The sequence below is a fragment of the Bufo gargarizans genome, chromosome 3 (genome assembly GCF_014858855.1).
Source record: "Bufo gargarizans isolate SCDJY-AF-19 chromosome 3, ASM1485885v1, whole genome shotgun sequence".
Classification (NCBI taxonomy): domain Eukaryota; kingdom Metazoa; phylum Chordata; class Amphibia; order Anura; family Bufonidae; genus Bufo; species Bufo gargarizans.
Genome location: NC_058082.1, coordinates 358,223,814 through 358,241,341, shown reverse-complemented (window position 1 = coordinate 358,241,341; position 17,528 = coordinate 358,223,814). Strand labels below are relative to the sequence as shown.

The 17,528-nt window shown below is 47.2% G+C and overlaps 1 protein-coding gene across 2 annotated transcripts in view; it reads right to left on the bottom strand.

Moving 5' to 3' along the window:
* Positions 1-1,502: 1,502 nt before the first annotated feature.
* Positions 1,503-17,528, bottom strand: part of L3MBTL3 (L3MBTL histone methyl-lysine binding protein 3) — a 106,224-nt gene continuing 90,198 nt past the window's right edge. For both annotated transcript variants that reach the window (XM_044287867.1, XM_044287868.1), the window contains exons 19-22: positions 17,266-17,321; positions 15,653-15,819; positions 2,722-2,784; positions 1,503-1,925 (exon numbers count right to left, since the gene is read on the bottom strand). In XM_044287867.1, coding sequence (XP_044143802.1) covers positions 1,797-1,925; positions 2,722-2,784; positions 15,653-15,819; positions 17,266-17,321 — 415 coding nt within the window. In that variant the 3' untranslated portion in view covers positions 1,503-1,796. The remainder of the gene's footprint in view (positions 1,926-2,721; positions 2,785-15,652; positions 15,820-17,265; positions 17,322-17,528) is intronic.

Sequence of the window (17,528 nt, the reverse complement as noted above, 5' to 3'; positions counted from 1 at the left end):
TATAGCAGCAGTGATTGTGGGTGCTTACTTTCTGTTTTGTCAGCTTTTGGGCTGGGTTTTTGGGTTGTTCTGGCAGGGGAACAGCCTGCCGGATGTGTACTAACGCTAGCCCATGTGTGCCGCCGGAAGCCCTGCCCAGCCCCATTCACTATAATGGGGAAAGGCCTGAGGTCCAGCTGCAGCACGGCAAAGATGCCGAAAGGTGGCCGGACAAGAACTGCAGCACGGATGGATGGCAGCAACCATGGGCTAGCGTCAGTACTGATCTGGCGTGATTTGCCATTTTTGTCACATTGTGTCCCCAAAACATTTTTTTTATAAAATGTGATCAAAAAGTCATATGTACCCCAAAATGGTATTAATAAAAACTACAGCTTGCCCTGCCAAAAAAACAAGTCCTCACACAGCTTTGTAGATATATAAAAATATAAAAAGGTTGGGTGTCCTAATATAGTAATGCAAAGAAAATCTTAAATTTTTTAATATTTCAAAAGTTATTTTATTTAAGTAGTAAAACATGATAAAAGCTACATAAATTTGGTATCATCACATCATTTTTGGCACACTGTGAACACCATAATAAGAAAACCCCAAAAAACCTTGAATATGAGGGGTCTTTTTTCCAATTTCATCAGACAAAGGATTCCCCCCCCCCCCATTTTCAAATATAATATATAAATTAAGTGGTGCCATTAAAAAATACAAATTATGCCACGAAACTATGCCCCCAAATGGCTATGTGAACAGAAAGTTAAAAAAAAGTTGTGGCTATTGGAAGGTGGAAAAAATAAAAAAAATAAGAATTGGCCTGGTTATTAAGAGGTTAGAACGCCCATTGGTTATTATTGTTTGGGGTTCTGTTTAAAGGGGTTGTCCGGGTTCAGAGCCGAACCCGGACATACCCTTATTTTCACCCCGGCAGCCCTCCTGAGCCTGGCATCGGAGCATCTCATGCTCCGATGCGCTCCCGTGCCCTGCGCTAGATCGCGCAGGGCACAGGCTCTTGTGTTTTCAATAACACACTGCCGGGCGGTAACTTCCGCCCAGCAGTGTGTTCGGTGACGTCACCGGCTCTGAGGGGCGGGCTTTAGCTCTGCCCTAGCCGTTTTACTGGCTAGGGCAGAGCCAAATCCCGCCCATCAGTGCCGGTGACGTCACCGGGCTGCCTGTCAGCCCCATAGAGAGCCCGGTATGTCACCGGAACTCAGAAAAATGCCTTTGCCCTGCGCGATTTAGCGCAGGGCAAAGGAGAGCATCGGAGCATGAACTGCTCCGATGCTCATGTGAGGGGGGCTGCCGGGGTGAAAATGGAGGGATGTCCAGGTTCAGCTCTGAACCTGGACAACCCCTTTAAATCTAGAAAACCGGTTGCTTAAAATTAGTTACCCACTCTAGTCAATCCCTGAATAAGTTTCCAACCCAGGAAATAAAAAAATAAATAAAAAAAATGTATTCTTCAGTTTACAATAGAAATAGAGGACTTTGAAATAAAGACACAGAGGTGACAACAGAAACATTTTACTTCTTTGATGAGAAAACTGAAATTAACCCCTAGTGAACAAAAAACTAGGAATAAAAGCAGTAAGGCACCACAGCAGCAAATTCATCACGCTCTTCAATGCTAGAGGACTCCTAATCTGCACACTGATGAAGCAGGTTTCATAGCAATGGAGCAAACAAAGCGCACTGTCCAAATAACAGGGCTGATTGCAGTTCAGGACTGTTCAAGTCTTGCATAAAGGTGTATAATACAGGGTCGTCTTTTGTTAGTCTTGTTCTCACTGACCACTGTCTCATTAGTTCTGGGCTAAATTATGGAACATAAGAATAGAGTTGTAGATTTTTAGAGCAGGTCCTAATTTGAGTCCCAAGATCTTCACCAAGTCTGTCTGAGTAAGCAGGAGGAAGGCCTCGCCATCAATTTGCTGTAGGAATCCATAAAATATGAAATTGTGGTTAGAGAATGTTACAACATCAAGCGTTAAACATACAAGTGGCCCTGTCCATGTCATTATTAAAGAGGATCTCTAGTCCGAAAATGACCCACTGTTTAAATCAGGTTTTTATGTTAAAAATCAATCATTTACAGTGTTTTTCAGTGATGCCCATCTCTAAAACCGCCCAGAACAGCGCTATACACTGCCCATTTTTACCGGTGACATCATCGGGCTCACTGCTAGGCGGAATTGCCTGCCTAGCATACTGATATGAAGCCCGGTACGTCACTGGCTCACAACAAACAAACCTTGCCCTGTGTGATGCAACACAAGGCAAAGGGAAATTCGGGACAAGGGAATTCTCAGATGCTCCACTCCTACATGGTAAAGGAGTGAAGGGGCGCTTATGAGCTTATGTCCAAGTTCAGCCCTGAAGACAGACAACCCCTTTAACTCAAGGCATTTTCTATATATATATATATATATATATATATATATATATATATATATATATATATATATATATATACATACTCACACAGGCTCAGAGGCCATGTGATCACAAGGTAACGTGCCGATTGACAAACAGGCACCCACTATGATGACATCTAAGCAGTTAGAAAGAGGGACATGAGAAAAGCGTTACTAATGCATAGAATAAAAGGTGAACGGCATTATATAAAATGCAAAACACACTAGCAGAATTGCTGTGATTTTTTTCCAATGTTATCCCCAAAAATCTTAATCAGCGAGTTATATGCTCATTCATTGTGAAATATTATACCTCTTCTCTGAAGACAGATGCTTGTTCCATACAGCCTGGCAGCTGCTGGACAAACAGAGCAACCTGCAAAATAAAGAAAGAAGAGTAATGATGGCCTTGGCTATAGAGGCTGCGTTCACTGCTATTATGCACTCTCACACAAATTTATTTATCAAACAGGAATCGTATCCGCACAAAATGACATTTAAAATCAGGTTTATAGTCTAAATACATTTGTTTTAACCATTTGTGTTGGTGTTTAATTTTTATTATCTGTCCATGTTTTTTAAATCTTCCAATTTTCACACAGGCCACTAAAAAACAGTAACTCTAGGCTGACTCCTCCTGTTTTTGTAGTTTACTTTTTATCTTTTCAGTATAGAATGGAGCAGGATGAGCAGAATCCTTGCATTATCATTAGAGGGCGGCCATGTTAAAGGGGTTATACCATCTTAGACAAGGTAGGATATGCCCCCATTGTCTGATAGGTGCAGGTCCCAGAGGTGGAGAAACTGAGCGGTGATACTTGAGGAGGGCGCACTGCGCATACACAGCCACCCTCCATTCATTTCTATGGAGCAGCCAAATAGACTAGCACTGGCTCTGCTATTTCCGTCGACCCCATAGAAATGAATAGGAGCGGTGGCCGCGTACGAGTGGTGCGCTCCTATTCACTTCAAATGGGAGAGGCGGGGAGCTGCGCTTGGTGGCTGTGCCCCTGCTCCGTTCTCCTTGTAGGTGCAGGTCCCAGAGGTGGGACCCGCACCTATCAGACAATGGGGGAATATCCTAGCGATATGCCCCCATTGTCTAAGATGGGATAACCCCTATAACCACTTCAACTCCGCTAGCTAAAACCCCCTTAATGACCAGGCCACTTTTTACACTTCTGCACTACACTACTTTCACCGTTTATCGCTCGGTCATGCAACTTACCACCCAAATGAATTTTACCTCCTTTTCTTCTCACTAATAGAGCTTTCATTTGGTGGTATTTTATTGCTGCTGACATTTTTACTTTTTTGTTATTAATCAAAATGTAACGATTTTTTTGCAAAAAAATGACATTTTTCACTTTCAGCTGTAAAATTTTGCAAAAAAAAAACGACATCCATATATAATTTTTTTGCCACATTTATTGTTCTACATGTCTTTGATAAAAAAAAATGTTTTGGCAAAAAAAAAAAAAAAAAATATGGTTTGGGTAAAAGTTATAGCGTTTACAAACTATGGTACAAAAATTTGAATTTCCGCTTTTTGAAGCAGCTCTGACTTTCTGAGCACCTGTCATGTTTCCTGAGGTTCTACAATGCCCAAACAGTAGAAAAAACCCACAAATGACCCCATTTCGGAAAGTAGACACCCTAAGGTATTCGCTGATGGGCATAGTGAGTTCATAGAACTTTTTATTTTTTATCACAAGTTAGCGGAAAATGATGATTTTTTTTTATTTATTTTTTTCCTTACAAAGTCTCATATTCCACTAACTTGCGACAAAAAATTAAAAATTCTAGGAACTCGCCATGCTCCTCACGGAATACCTTGGGGTGTCTTCTTTCCAAAATGGGGTCACTTGTGGCGTAGTTATACTGCCCTGGCAATTTAGGGGCCCATATGTGTGAGAAGTAGTTTGCAATCAAAATCTGTAAAAACAAGATTTTTGTATAACTTACCAGTAAAATCTCTTTCTCGCTCTTTCCTTGGGGGACACAGAAGACCTTGGGTATAGCTCATCTCCCTAGGAGGCGTGACACTAAGAAAAAACTGTTAAGCCCCTCCTCCACAGCTATACCCTCAGCCTGGAGAGAAAGGCTGCCAGTTGCGTGTCCAAGTAGTGAGAAAAGGCAAAGCCCAAGAAGTGGAACCAACAAGCCAACTACCCAACGGGTAAAACAAACTCGGAAACTCGCCTAGATAAAAACAAAGAATGGGTGGGTGCTGTGTCCCCCAAGGAAAGAGCGAGAAAGAGATTTTACTGGTAAGTTATACAAAATCTCATTTTCTCGCCCAGTTTCCTTGGGGGACACAGAAGACCTTGGGACGTTCAATAGCAGTCCAAGAGGGGAGGGACTACAGCACCAAGGCGAAGCACCCGAAGGCATCAAGAAACCGCCGCCTGCAGACCAGGCAGCCCAAGACAGCATCCGCTGAAGCCCGAGTATGCACCCTGTAGAACTCGGTAAGGTGTGCAAGGAAGACCAGTGACCGCCTTGCACAAATGCATGGCCGAAGCCCAATGCCTCCGGCCCAGGGGACACCGACCGCTCTGGTGAAATGGACAGTGACACCAAAGGCAGAACCCTGCCCTTGTGCGGTAACCACAACAATAGCCACTCTGAGAAAGCGGAGGAAGCCACCCTGGAGGCCGCAACCCTTGCACGGACCTCCTAGAAACACAAGAGACCAAACGTCGACAAGAGCCGGAGATCTCCAAGCAAAAACGCAAGGCCCAAACAACGTCCAAACGGTGAAGTGTCCGTTCCCGGGGGCGGGAAGGGGAGGACGAATGCCTCGCGGAACCGAAAGACAAACACCACCTTCAGAAGGAAGGAAGAGACGGGATGGAGAACAGCCCTGTCCTATGGAAAGACAGAAGGCTCGGAACAAGAAGGACCGCCACTCAGGCACCCGTCAGAGACCCGACGGCTACGGAAACACAACCGCACAGGACAGAAGGAGTAGAGAGAACTACTGTAACAGCTCCAAAAGGAAAGATAGGAGCGCCAAGAACCCAGTATGTAGATCCCAGGGCGGTACCGGAGGGCAGTACAAAGGGAACCCAAGAGCCGCTCCATGGAAGAAGGTCTTGACAGGCCCAGAGGGCCGTGGAACGCTGAAAGAGGAGGGACAGCGCCGACACTTGAAGCAACAGGGTCCCAGTCCCAGGTCCAGGCCGGACTGGAGAAAGACAGAACCATGGAGAAAGAAAGGCAGAGAGGGGAAAACGCCCAGCTTCCCACAGAACCCCAGGTAAAAACCCTAAGTCCTACAACAGAACCTGGACGAAACACGGCCAGGAGCGAACACTAACGAGCCCGCTAGAGTCGCCTGGGCAAGCGGGTGAAAACCCAACGAGATCATGCGCAGACCAGTAACACGGCCAGAACGGAAGCCGTTCTACAGTCCCAGTGTGGGAGATCCAAGGGCAACCCTGACCGAATGGTAGTCCTCCCAAGTTACCGAGAAGGTAAATCCATGGCAGAACCATTGCCGAGAATGAAAAAAAAAAAACCTCAATCTGCACCCAGCTGGAGGACAGAACGCGGCAGACCCGGTAAATAGGCACACAGCTAGTACAGCCAGTGCGAACAAGGGAAACAGTACGAGGCCAAAAGGAACACCGGAACCATCCACATGAACAACCATGCTCTCCCCAGAGGGGAGGGCAGCGAAGGAAAGCCTCTGAAGCATGGCCGGGACAGAAGCCACATCGGAGTGAACTGTACCGAGCGGGAGCCAAACAGAGCCGGCGAGAAAAGGCAGTCGAGACAGAGGCCGGCATAACACCCTCCAACCGAAGTGAGGGGTGGGCAACAGGGAAGCCATAGGACAGCTCAAGAGCAGAACCCCGCTACACCGAGACGCCCGGTTCACCGCCCGCAGAAGGCGAATACCCTGAAGAACCCAAGATGGAGGTCCTCCGGACCTGGGTACGCGAGCACCCAAGAGAAGTTGGGTGACCTTCCCGAGAAGAGCGGCCCGAACCTGGTAACAGATCAGACTGAAGCGCAGAGGGCACCAACCGGAAGGACTCACACCACACCGCATCTGAAGAGGAGGAATGGTAGTAGGCGAGGGAACCGTAGTCCCGCCAGAGAAAACGCAGAATTCGAGGGACGCTGCAGACAGCACTCTCGACTATGTGACCAACAACGCAGGGAAACAATGCCGCGGGAGGACGAACGGGTACGCATCTAGGGACCACGAACACACCCCGGGCGGAAGGGACGAAAGGAATGAGTACCACCCAGCTTGGTGCAGTAGCGAACAAGTAGAGCTCGTCTACTTATATATAAGGTATATATATATATACCTTTGAACACATTGGGCATTCATTAGCTGTTTGTTGAACACCACCGTAGGCTCACACAGGTGGACAGAACGAGCTCTTTAGAGAGATAGCGCAAGGCTAGCTGCAAGCATCGTATCTCAAGAGAAAAAAGGTATGTTGCAGGAGAAAGGGAGGCATACGTACGAGTAGCCCCGTAAGCAGTGAGAAGACCAACCCACCCATGGGAGGAGAAGGCATACCCGGCCCAAACAACGGACAGAGCGCACAAGAAAGTCCGCTCACTGCAAAAAAATAGTCACTCAGCGAAGGATCAGCCAGAGTCCAAACGTACCAACGGAAGTGCAAGTGCAACCTGAAAGGCAGTCATGCACAAGACCAGCACGGCATGCAATGGAACGCAAGCAGTCCGCCCAGAAAAGGGGGGAAATGTACCTGGCCAACACAGCAGTCGGCAAGAGTGCAGAAGCCCGCCCCAAAAGGGGGGGATACCAAGGCCAGTACCTACTATGGAAAAGTAGGACATACCATATTCCGCCCAGAAGGGGGCCATGCCCATGGCCGCACATGTCCAGCAGAACGCAGGAAGGTACACTTAGGGAAAGGGGGCATGCACAGGGTTATTCTATCATTAAGTGATTGTGCAAAAATCCACCCAACACCGAATTTCGTGAGAGTGCACCACTCCGCCAATGAAGGGGGACGTGTACCAGTTCAGCACCGCATAAACACGGACAGCCGTGGATCGCGTGAGCGTGCAAAATGCCGCCCATGGAATAAGGGGTGGCCATGCACAAGACCAGCACAGATTCCATGGGAGTGCAAGCATTCCACCCAAGTTAGAGGGCATGCTCATGCCCAGAAATGGGGGTCATGCACATGGCCAGCATCGCATCCAGTGAGAGTGCGAGCACCCCGCCATGGATGGGGCCATGCACATGGCCAGCAACGCACTGGCGAGAGAACAAACACAGTCAGTGAGAGTGTACGTATGTCGCCTGAGGAAAGGAGACATGTCCAAGGCCAGCAGCGAATCCAGTGAGAGTGCGGCACACCGCCCACGGAAGGGGGGGGGTCATGCACATGGCCGGCAACGGATCCAGTGAGGTTCAGTGTTCCGCCTATGGAAGGGGAACGTGCACATGGCCGGCACCGTATCCGGGGAGAGTGCAGTATACCTCCTATGGAAGGGGTTCATACACATGGCCAGCACCGTAACCGGTGAGAGTGCAGTATTCCGCCTATGAAGGGGTTCATGCACATGGCCGGCAGCGAATCCAGTGAGTGCAACGTCCCGCCTGTGGAAGGGGGTCGTGCACATGGCCAGCACCGCATCCGGTGAGAGTGCAGCAGTCCGCCTAGAAAAAAGGGGGGGGGGTCATGCACAAGGCCAGGCCGCAGCCAAAGAGAGTGCAGTATTCCGCCTAGGAAGGAGGGCCATGCACCTGCAGCCACCAGAACTGGGTGACGCATACTGGCCAGAAAAATTTTATGCATGCACTTGGCCAGCGCCGTATCCCGTGAGAGGGCAAGAAAACGCCTGGGAGGGGGAACATGCCCTGGCCAGCGCCGCAGCCGGGGAGCGCGACATACCGCCTAAGAGAGGGGGGCATGCCTACAGACAGCATACCGAATGATGAGGCTGCCGCGTCCTGCGCAGCCCACAAGACCAGTTATTTAAAACAAAATTATAATTTTTTTTTTATATTTTTTTTATTATATTATATTATTATTATTATTTATTAATATTACAGCCTCCCTGAGGCAGAAAGGGGGGCAACCATACAGGGGCACAGGCCGTACGGGCCCATCAGGAGCCGGCCAGTACCCAAAGGGTTAACAGGCATCTGGCCTGTGGGGGGGGGCGGCGCTGCGAACTCTTGGAGGCGGGGGAACCTCCAGGCGGGAAGAATTCGCGCTTGGAGAGTTCCCGCCCCCCCCACAGAGGCCTGAATTTGCGGCCTAGCAGACCGTGAAGCCGGGGCCTAAATTTTACCGGCGCCCGGATGACCGGGCCGCAAGCATTTAAAGTACCGGCCGGCCTAAGCCGGCCGCGGGTGCCCACATACCGGCCGCGGGAGCCCACCCCGAGTGCCAGAATTGCGGTCGGCAGGCCGCGAAGCCTGACAAACTATGCAGCGCCCGGCCGGCCGGAATGCACCGACGGCCGGCCGGGGCCTGTTGGAGCACAGCTCTAGCCAATGCCGGCCGCGGGTGCCCACCCCGCGGCCGGAAGAATCAGGGACCCGAGAGGAGCGTGAGGTGCGGCCCAGCAGGCCGCGACGCCTGGGCCAAAATTTGCGGCGTCCGGCCGACCGGACCGAAGGTCGGCCGGGCCTAGTTGGAGCATAGCTCGCACATGTAACGCCGGCCGCGGGAGCCACCCCGTGGCCAGGAAGAGTCAGGGGCCCGGGAAGGAGCACCGGATGGTGCGGCCCAGCGGGCCGCGAACGTGGACTAAAGTTTTGCAGCTGCCCTGAGCACGCACCGGCAAGCGCCCCCTCTTTGCGCGGACCTCCATCCTGTAGTGAGGCTGCCGCGTCCCTTATGATCTATGGAGGGGAGAGAAGGAATGGGTGAGTGCTGTAGCAGATTGCCGCCTTGCGACACCCCAGGGACCAGCCTAGGTCCAGCCACCCAATAGCCACTCTGCTTGGATAGGCTAAAGTATGGGGTCAGTCACGCAGGAGACCGGGGTGGGGGGAGGGGGTCGTAGGGCTGGAGAAGCCACTCTCTCACCATAGCCGTCTTCACCCTCGGTCCGTTCCAGCAGGGTCGCCCCTTCAGCTACTGGCACCGTAGTGGCAGGACGCTGGAAGAGGGGCTTGGCGTGCGGGCGACCCTTGCGCTGGCGGGATGCAGGGGAGCTGGGCTGCCCTGGTCCACCTTGCCTTCTGTGGGGGAGGCAGCAGTGCGGATGACCGGCACTGGCGCAGCTCGACCCCGAGAGAAACAGAGAGGTCTAGTGCGACTCTGTTGTCCCTGATTGTCTGGAACAAAAAGAAAAGAAAAAGTAAAAATCAAAATTTAAACAAGGAGAAAACAGCCCTGCAGTAGCAGGGAGTGTCTTGCCTCCTTGGACACTAAGCAAAAACTGGCAGCCTTTCTCTCCAGGCTGAGGGTATAGCTGTGGAGGAGGGGCTTAACAGTTTTTTCTTAGTGTCACGCCTCCTAGGGAGATGAGCTATACCCAAGGTCTTCTGTGTCCCCCAAGGAAACTGGGCGAGAAAAATGACCGGTGAAATCCGAAAGGTGCACTTTGGAATGTGGGTCCCTTTGCCCACCTAGGCTGCAAAAAAGTGTCACACATCTGGTATCGCCGTACTCAGGAGAAGTTGGGGAATGTGTTTTGGGGTGTCATTTTACATATAACCATGCTGGGTGAGAGAAATATCTTGGCAAAAGACAACTTTTCCAATTTTTTTTTATACAAAGTTGGCATTTGACCAAGATATTTTTCTCACCCAGCATGGGTATATGTAAAATGACACCCCAAAACACATTGCCCAACTTCTCCCGAGTACGGCGATACCAGATGTGTGACACTTTTTTGCAGCCTAGATGCGCAAAGCGGCCCAAATTCCTTTTAGGAGGGTATTTTTAGACATTTATATCCCAGACTTCTTCTCACGCTTTAGGGCCCCTAAAAAGCCAGGGCAGTATAAATACCCCACATGTGACCCCACTTTGGAAAGAAGACCCCCCAAGATATTCAATGAGGGGCATGGCGAGTTCATAGAATATTTTTTTTTGTTGCATAAGTTAGCGGAAATCGTTTTTTTTTTTTTTTTTTCTCACAAAGTCTCACTTTCCGCTAACTTGGGATAAAAATGTCAATCTTTCATGGACTCAATATGCCCCTCACGGAATACCTTGGGGTGTCTTCTTTCCGAAATGGGGTCACATGTGGGGTATTTATACTGCCCTGGCTTTTTAGGGGCCCTAAAGCGTGAGAAGAAGTCTGGAATATAAATGTCTAAAAAATGTTACGCATTTGGATTCCGTGAGGGGTATGGTGAGTTCATGTGAGATTTTATTTTTTGGACACAAGTTAGTGGAAAATGAGACTTTGTAAGAAAAAACAAACCAAAAAAAAATATTTCCGCTAACTTGGGCCAAAAAAATGTCTGAATGGAGCCTTACAGGGGGTGATCAATGACAGGGGGGTGATCAGGGAGTGTATATGGGGTGATCACCTCATATACACTCCCTGATCACCCCCTGTCATTGATCACCCCTCTGTCATTGATCACCCCTCTGAAAGGCTCCATTCAGACGTCCATATGATTTTTACGGATCCACGGATCGGATCCGCAAAACACATACGGACGTCTGAATGGAGCCTTACAGGTGGGTGATCAATGACAAGGGGGTGATCACCCATATAGACTTCCTGATCACCCCCCTGTCATTGATCACCCCCCTGTAAGGCTCCATTCAGACGTCCGTATGATTTTTACGGATCCACGGATACATGGATCGGATCCGCAAAACGCATACGGACGTCTGAATGGAGCCTTACAGGGGGGTGATCAATGACAGGGGGGTGATCAATGACAGGGAAGTGATCAGGAAGTCTATATGCGTGATCACCCCCTTGTCATTGATCACCCCCCTGTAAGGCTCCATTCAGACGTCCGTATGCGTTTTGCGGATCCGATCCATGTATCCGTAAAAATCATACGGACGTCTGAATGGAGCCTTACAGGGGGGGTGATCAATGACAGGGGGGTGATCAGGAAGTCTATATGGGTGATCACCCCCTTGTCATTGATTACCCCCCTGTAAGGCTCTATTCAGACGTCCGTATGTGTTTTGTGGATACGATCCATGTATCCGTGGATCCGTAAAAATCATACGGACGTCTGAACGGAGCCTGACAGGGGGGTGATCAATGACAGGGGGGGTGATCAGGGAGTCTGTATGGGGTGATCAGTGGTTCATAAAGGGTTAATAAGTGACGGGGGGGGGGGGGGGGGGGGGGGTGTAGTGTAGTGTTTTGTGTTACTTTACTGAGCTACCTGTGTCCTCTGGTGGTCGATCCAAACAAAAGGGACCACCAGAGGACCAGGTAGCAGGTATATTAGACGCTGTTATCAAAACAGCATCTAATATACCTGTTAGGGGTTAAAAAAAAACATCTCCAGCCTGCCAGCGAGCGATCGCCGCTGGCAGGCTGGAGATCCACTCTCTTACCTTCCGTTCCTGTGAGTGCGCGCGTTCACAGGAAATCTCGGCTCTCGCGGGAGGACGCGTATATGCGTCCACCCAGAAGAGCAGGACCGCCGGCAGGACGCAATCCTGCGTACGGTGGTCCGGAGCTGGTTAAGCAACAAGCAAGAAATAATATATATTCTACACAGACACATAACGTCCTGGAGACTATAATAGAAATGTTGTAGACTGCTGCTGTACTGACAATAAGAAATGAAGACTGTGCCTTAAATATGGCAGTCAATGAAGAGGTTTATAAAAAACAAAAAAAAGGTACAAAGTGAAAAAATTACACACACACTGGATATAAAATTATATATATATATATATATATATATATATATATATATATATATACACACACATACATACACACACATATATACACACATATACACAGTACAGACCAAAAGTTTGGACGCCTTCTCATTCAAAGAGTTTTCTTTATTTTCATGACTATGAAAATTGTAGATTCACACTGAAGGCATCAAAACTATGAATTAACACATGTGGAATTATATACATAACAAAAAAGTGTGAAACAACTGAAAATATGTCATATTCTAGGTTCTTCAAAGTAGCCACCTTTTGCTTTGATTACTGTTTTGCACACTCTTGATGAGCTTCAAGAGGTAGTCACCTGAAATGGTCTTCCAACAGTCTTGAAGGAGTTCCCAGAGATGCTTAGCACTTGTTGGCCCTTTTGCCTTCACTTTGCGGTCCAGCTCACCAAACCATCTCGATTGGGTTCAGGTCCGGTGACTGTGGAGGCCAGGTCATCTGGCGCAGCACCCCATCACTCTCCTTCATGGTCAAATAGCCCTTACACAGCCTGGAGGTGTGTTTGGGGTCATTGTCCTGTTGAAAAATAAATGATGGTCCAACTAAACGCAAACCGGATGGAATAGCATGCCGCAGCAAGATGCTGTGGTAGCCATGCTGGTTCAGTATGCCTTCAATTTTGAATAAATCCCCAACAGTGTCACCAGCAAAGCACCCCCACAACATCACACCTCCTCCTCCATGCTTCACGGTGGGAACCAGGCATGTAGAGTCCATCACCTTTTCTGCGTCGCACAAAGACACGGTGGTCGGAACCAAAGATCTCAAATTTGGACTCATCAGACCAAAGCACAGATTTCCACTGGTCTAATGTCCATTCCTTGTGTTCTTTAGCCCAAACAAGTCTCTTCTGCTTGTTGCCTGTCCTTAGCAGTGGTTTCCTAGCAGATATTTTACCATGAAGGCCTGATTCACACAGTCTCCTCTTAACAGTTCTAGAGATGTGTCTGCTGCTAGAACTCTGTGTGGCATTGACCTGGTCTCTAATCTGAGCTGCTGTTCACGTGCGATTTCTGAGGCTGGTGACTCGGATGAACTTATCCTCCACAGCAGAGGTGACTCTTGGTCTTCCTTTCCTGGGGCTGTCCGCATGTGAGCCAGTTTCTTTGTAGCGCTTGATGGTTTTTGTGACTGCACTTGGGGACACTTTCAAAGTTTTCCCAATTTTTCAGACTGACTGACTTCATTTCTTAAAGTAATGATGGCCACTCGTTTTTCTTTACTTAGCTGCTTTTTTTTCTTGCCATAATACAAATTCTAACAGTCTATTCAGTAGGACTATAAGCTGTGTATCCACCTGACTTCTCCACAACGCAACTGATGGTCCCAACCCCATTTATAAGGCAATAAATCCCACTTATTAAACCTGACAGGGCACACCTGTGAAGTGAAAACCATTTCAGGTGACTACCTCTTGAAGCTCAAAGAGAATGCCAAGAGTGTGCAAAGCAGTAATCAAAGCAAAAGGTGGCTACTTTGAAGAACCTAGAATATGACATATTTTCAGTTGTTTCACACTTTTTTGTTATGTAGATAATTCCACATGTGTTAATTCATAGTTTTGATACCTTCAGTGTGAATCTACAATTTTCATAGTCAGCAAGATTAAGCATTTATGAAACCAACTGGGACACCAGCTTTGGCAATCTACAAATGTGCCGCAGGATACAGTACAGAACCTATCTGCCCCCATGCCCAACCGTATCTCATCTTGTATCGAGACTAAAAGGTGGCCCGACAGGGCACTAGAGCCTCCTTTCAATTGTACAGTTTTTCCCAATAAACGTATCTTTTTGCTCTAATATTATCACTTACATATATCATCACTACATTCACACATATAAAGTTGCATTTTATTTTGTCAAGGAGTGCATTATATATTATACATATATTTATTATTTGAGTGCTATTTAATGAAGGCACAAGCTTGTGTACCTTTGCTTGAGAAAGGCTCAGTTGTGAGCTGAAACGTTGCAATTGTTCCACATGGGTAAATAAAGACATCACGTTTTTTTTCAAGTCTTGGAGTGCTGTCCAATTTCATACGTATACACATACATAGATAGATAGATATAGATAGAGAGATATATATATATATATATATATATATATATATATATATATCTCTATCTATCTATCTCTATATCTATCTCACTGCTTGAGAAAGGTTCTGTGGAGTGCTGTGGAATTTTTGTAATATATATATATATATATATATATACATATATATATATATATATATACACACACATACATACATACACACACACATATACATACACACACGGTATATCTATCTCTAGCTAAATAATCAAATTAACCCCTTAGTGACCACCCATACGTGTTTTTACTGACGTAAACAAAGGTGTTTTTCGCTAAATGGCTGGCTTTAATCAATCATTACATGTACTTAATGGTGCATTAAAAACTATAAACTTGTCCTGCAAAAAATAAGACCTCATACAAGTACATTTATGAAAAAACAAAAAAGCTCTAGCTCTTGGAATGTAATTTTTTTTAAATGCGCTTGTCACTAAGGGGTTAAGGCCTCATGCACACTGCTGTTCCGTGCATTGCGGTCCTCACTGCACGGGCAACATCCGTACCACTAAAAAAAAATTGAAAAAGTTATATTTCTTGCGGTGCGGAGGCAGGGAGAGGAACCCCACGGAAGCACTCCGTAGTGCTTCTGTGCCTCCATTCCGCACCGCACCTCCGGATTGTGGACCGTTAAGTGTATATGAGGTCTAAGGGTGTTTTTCAATAGAATGGGCCTCATCTGCAATACAAAGCACAGCTTCTATGTAATGGATAGCGCTGTGCTTGGTAAGCTGTGATGAGATGCAGCGTTCACTGGATTCCTCTGATATTGATGACCTATCCCGATTATAGGGCATCTCTATTAAACACCCAGAAAACCCTTTGGCTTTGTAATCACTCCAAACGTGTCTACTTTAGTAAATACAACAATTCTGAGTTATATTTTTTAGAACTTTCTGCTGTTCTATTCCTCTGTTATGCCACCTGGTAGTTTATGCATATGTTGACCACTGGGTGTTGGCACTTGGGGATGTATCCCTTCCCTACACACTCGGACACTTTACAATCTGTGCTGAAAGTACAAGACTGTGCAAGGACATACCCCCTTTAACAAGAGATACAATAACACCCAGTTGTCAAATTATTCAGACATTTCTAGAAGAATAAAGGAATGACAAATATGCTCCAGAATTATTATGTTATGAGCCATACAAGCATTTACTAAAACAGACCAGTCAGGACTGAAATACGAGACATTTTTCTCTAAGCAATTGCTGGAACTTATTTAATTTCCAGCCTCATCTGCAAGAGTTGGAAGGGGGAAAACACATTTTAAAATAATCTTACTTCTTCAGCATTCCACTTTCTGACAGTCTTGGCAGTATATGCTGACACTTCGGGAAGAAGATGACATTGCTTTTCCCAGCACAGATGAATGCGATGGCTGGGATCAGAGGACAAGGATGTCATAAACACTGATTGATGAAGAGCTTGCTCAAGACTCAGCTCACAATCTAGGGAAAACCACATCACTCAGTACATGAAGAGATCTTAAAGGGGTTATCCAATTTTACAAGCAGCCCCCCCCCCCCCATGTGCCGGGCCTCCCAGAGGGAATATACTTACCCCGCTCCCTGCGCCGCTCCTGGTCCCCTCACCGCCGCTGCTGCTTCTCTCAGCACACGGTTGAAAACATCCCGTGTCGGGGGAAGCAACCAATGGCAGACGGGGACGAGCCTCTCTAGCGTCACCCACAATGCTACAGAGGCTTGTCCCCGTCTGCCATTGGCTGCTCCCCCCCCCCCCCCCCCCCCGACACCGGATGTTTTCATCCGTGTACAGAGAAGCAGCAGCGGCAGTGCGGGGACCAGGAGTGGTGCAGGGAGCGGGGTAAGTATATTCCCTCTGAGAGGCCTGACACATGGGGGGCTGTTTGTGAAATTGGATAACCCCTTTAAAAGTTACAAACTCTGTTATAACCTTAGCACATGTGCATTTGGCAAAAATCACCTAAATTATTAAGCAGTTGCATCAACGATCATTTCATCGTGCAAAAAAAGTATAGAAGATGTGCATTAAAAAAAACAAAAAAAAAACTGAGGAGCATTTGCAACTTTTTGAGCTTCTCAATACTTTTCTGAAGTGGCGGAAAAGGGGTGGGGCTTAGCGGTAGGGAGAGATTTGTAACCACAACACCACTTAAGCCAGTCACTGGATGCAACGGAGCATGTGACAATGCCTATAAAGCCGCCAGATATAAAACACTCCAAGCATGGACAAAGGGGAGGCAGTATTGAGGACTGGGGCAGCAGGGAGCAGGTAAGTATGAATTTTCTGTTCCAGGAGGCAGGCTGTGGGCATTAGATAAAAAGTAATTATTCCCGGACAGCCCCTTTAAGGGGTTAAAGACAAATACACTATACTGATGAATGTCACATGTGATTTTGTTATACGAAGGCTACTTTCCCACTTCCGTTTTGGCTTTCCGTTTGTGAGCTCCGTTCAGGGCTCCCACAAGCAGTCCAAAACGGATCAGTTTGCATTCTAATGCCTTCTGAATGGAAAAGGATCAGCTCAGAATGCATCAGTTCCGTCTCCATTCTGCGTTTTGGTGTCCGTCTGATGAAACTGAGCCAAACAGCACACAATGTAAGTCAATGGGGACGGATCCGTTTTCACTGACACCATAGAAAACTGATCTGTCCTCCATTGACTTTCAATGGTGTTCAAGACGGATCCGTCTTGGCTATGTTAAAGATAATACAAACGGATCCGTTCTGAACGAATGCAGACGGTTGTATTATCTGAACGGATCCATTATCTTAACGCGAGTGTGAAAGTAGCCTAATAAAAACTAAGACAAGCGCAACAAGAAAAACAACAAGTTGCAAAACTTGACTGTCGGCATGGAGTCCTAGCCTAAGGCTCTGACACTAGATACATATAATACAGATAGATACCTGTACCATCTGTTTCCTGTTTAATCAGCTGCAGACGGATATATGTGTGTGCACCCCTAGAAAAGAAAGTTATCAAATTAAACATGGCAATTATAACAAAGTAATGATCATCCAAATATAAACAGTAGGCTTCGGCGTCATTTAAAGTATAATTATAGAAAAACAATGTGAACTAAGTATACAGACATGGAGAGCGGCGCCTGGGGATCTCACTGCACTTGCTATTATCCCCGGGCGCCGCTCCGTTCTCCCGTTATGCCCTC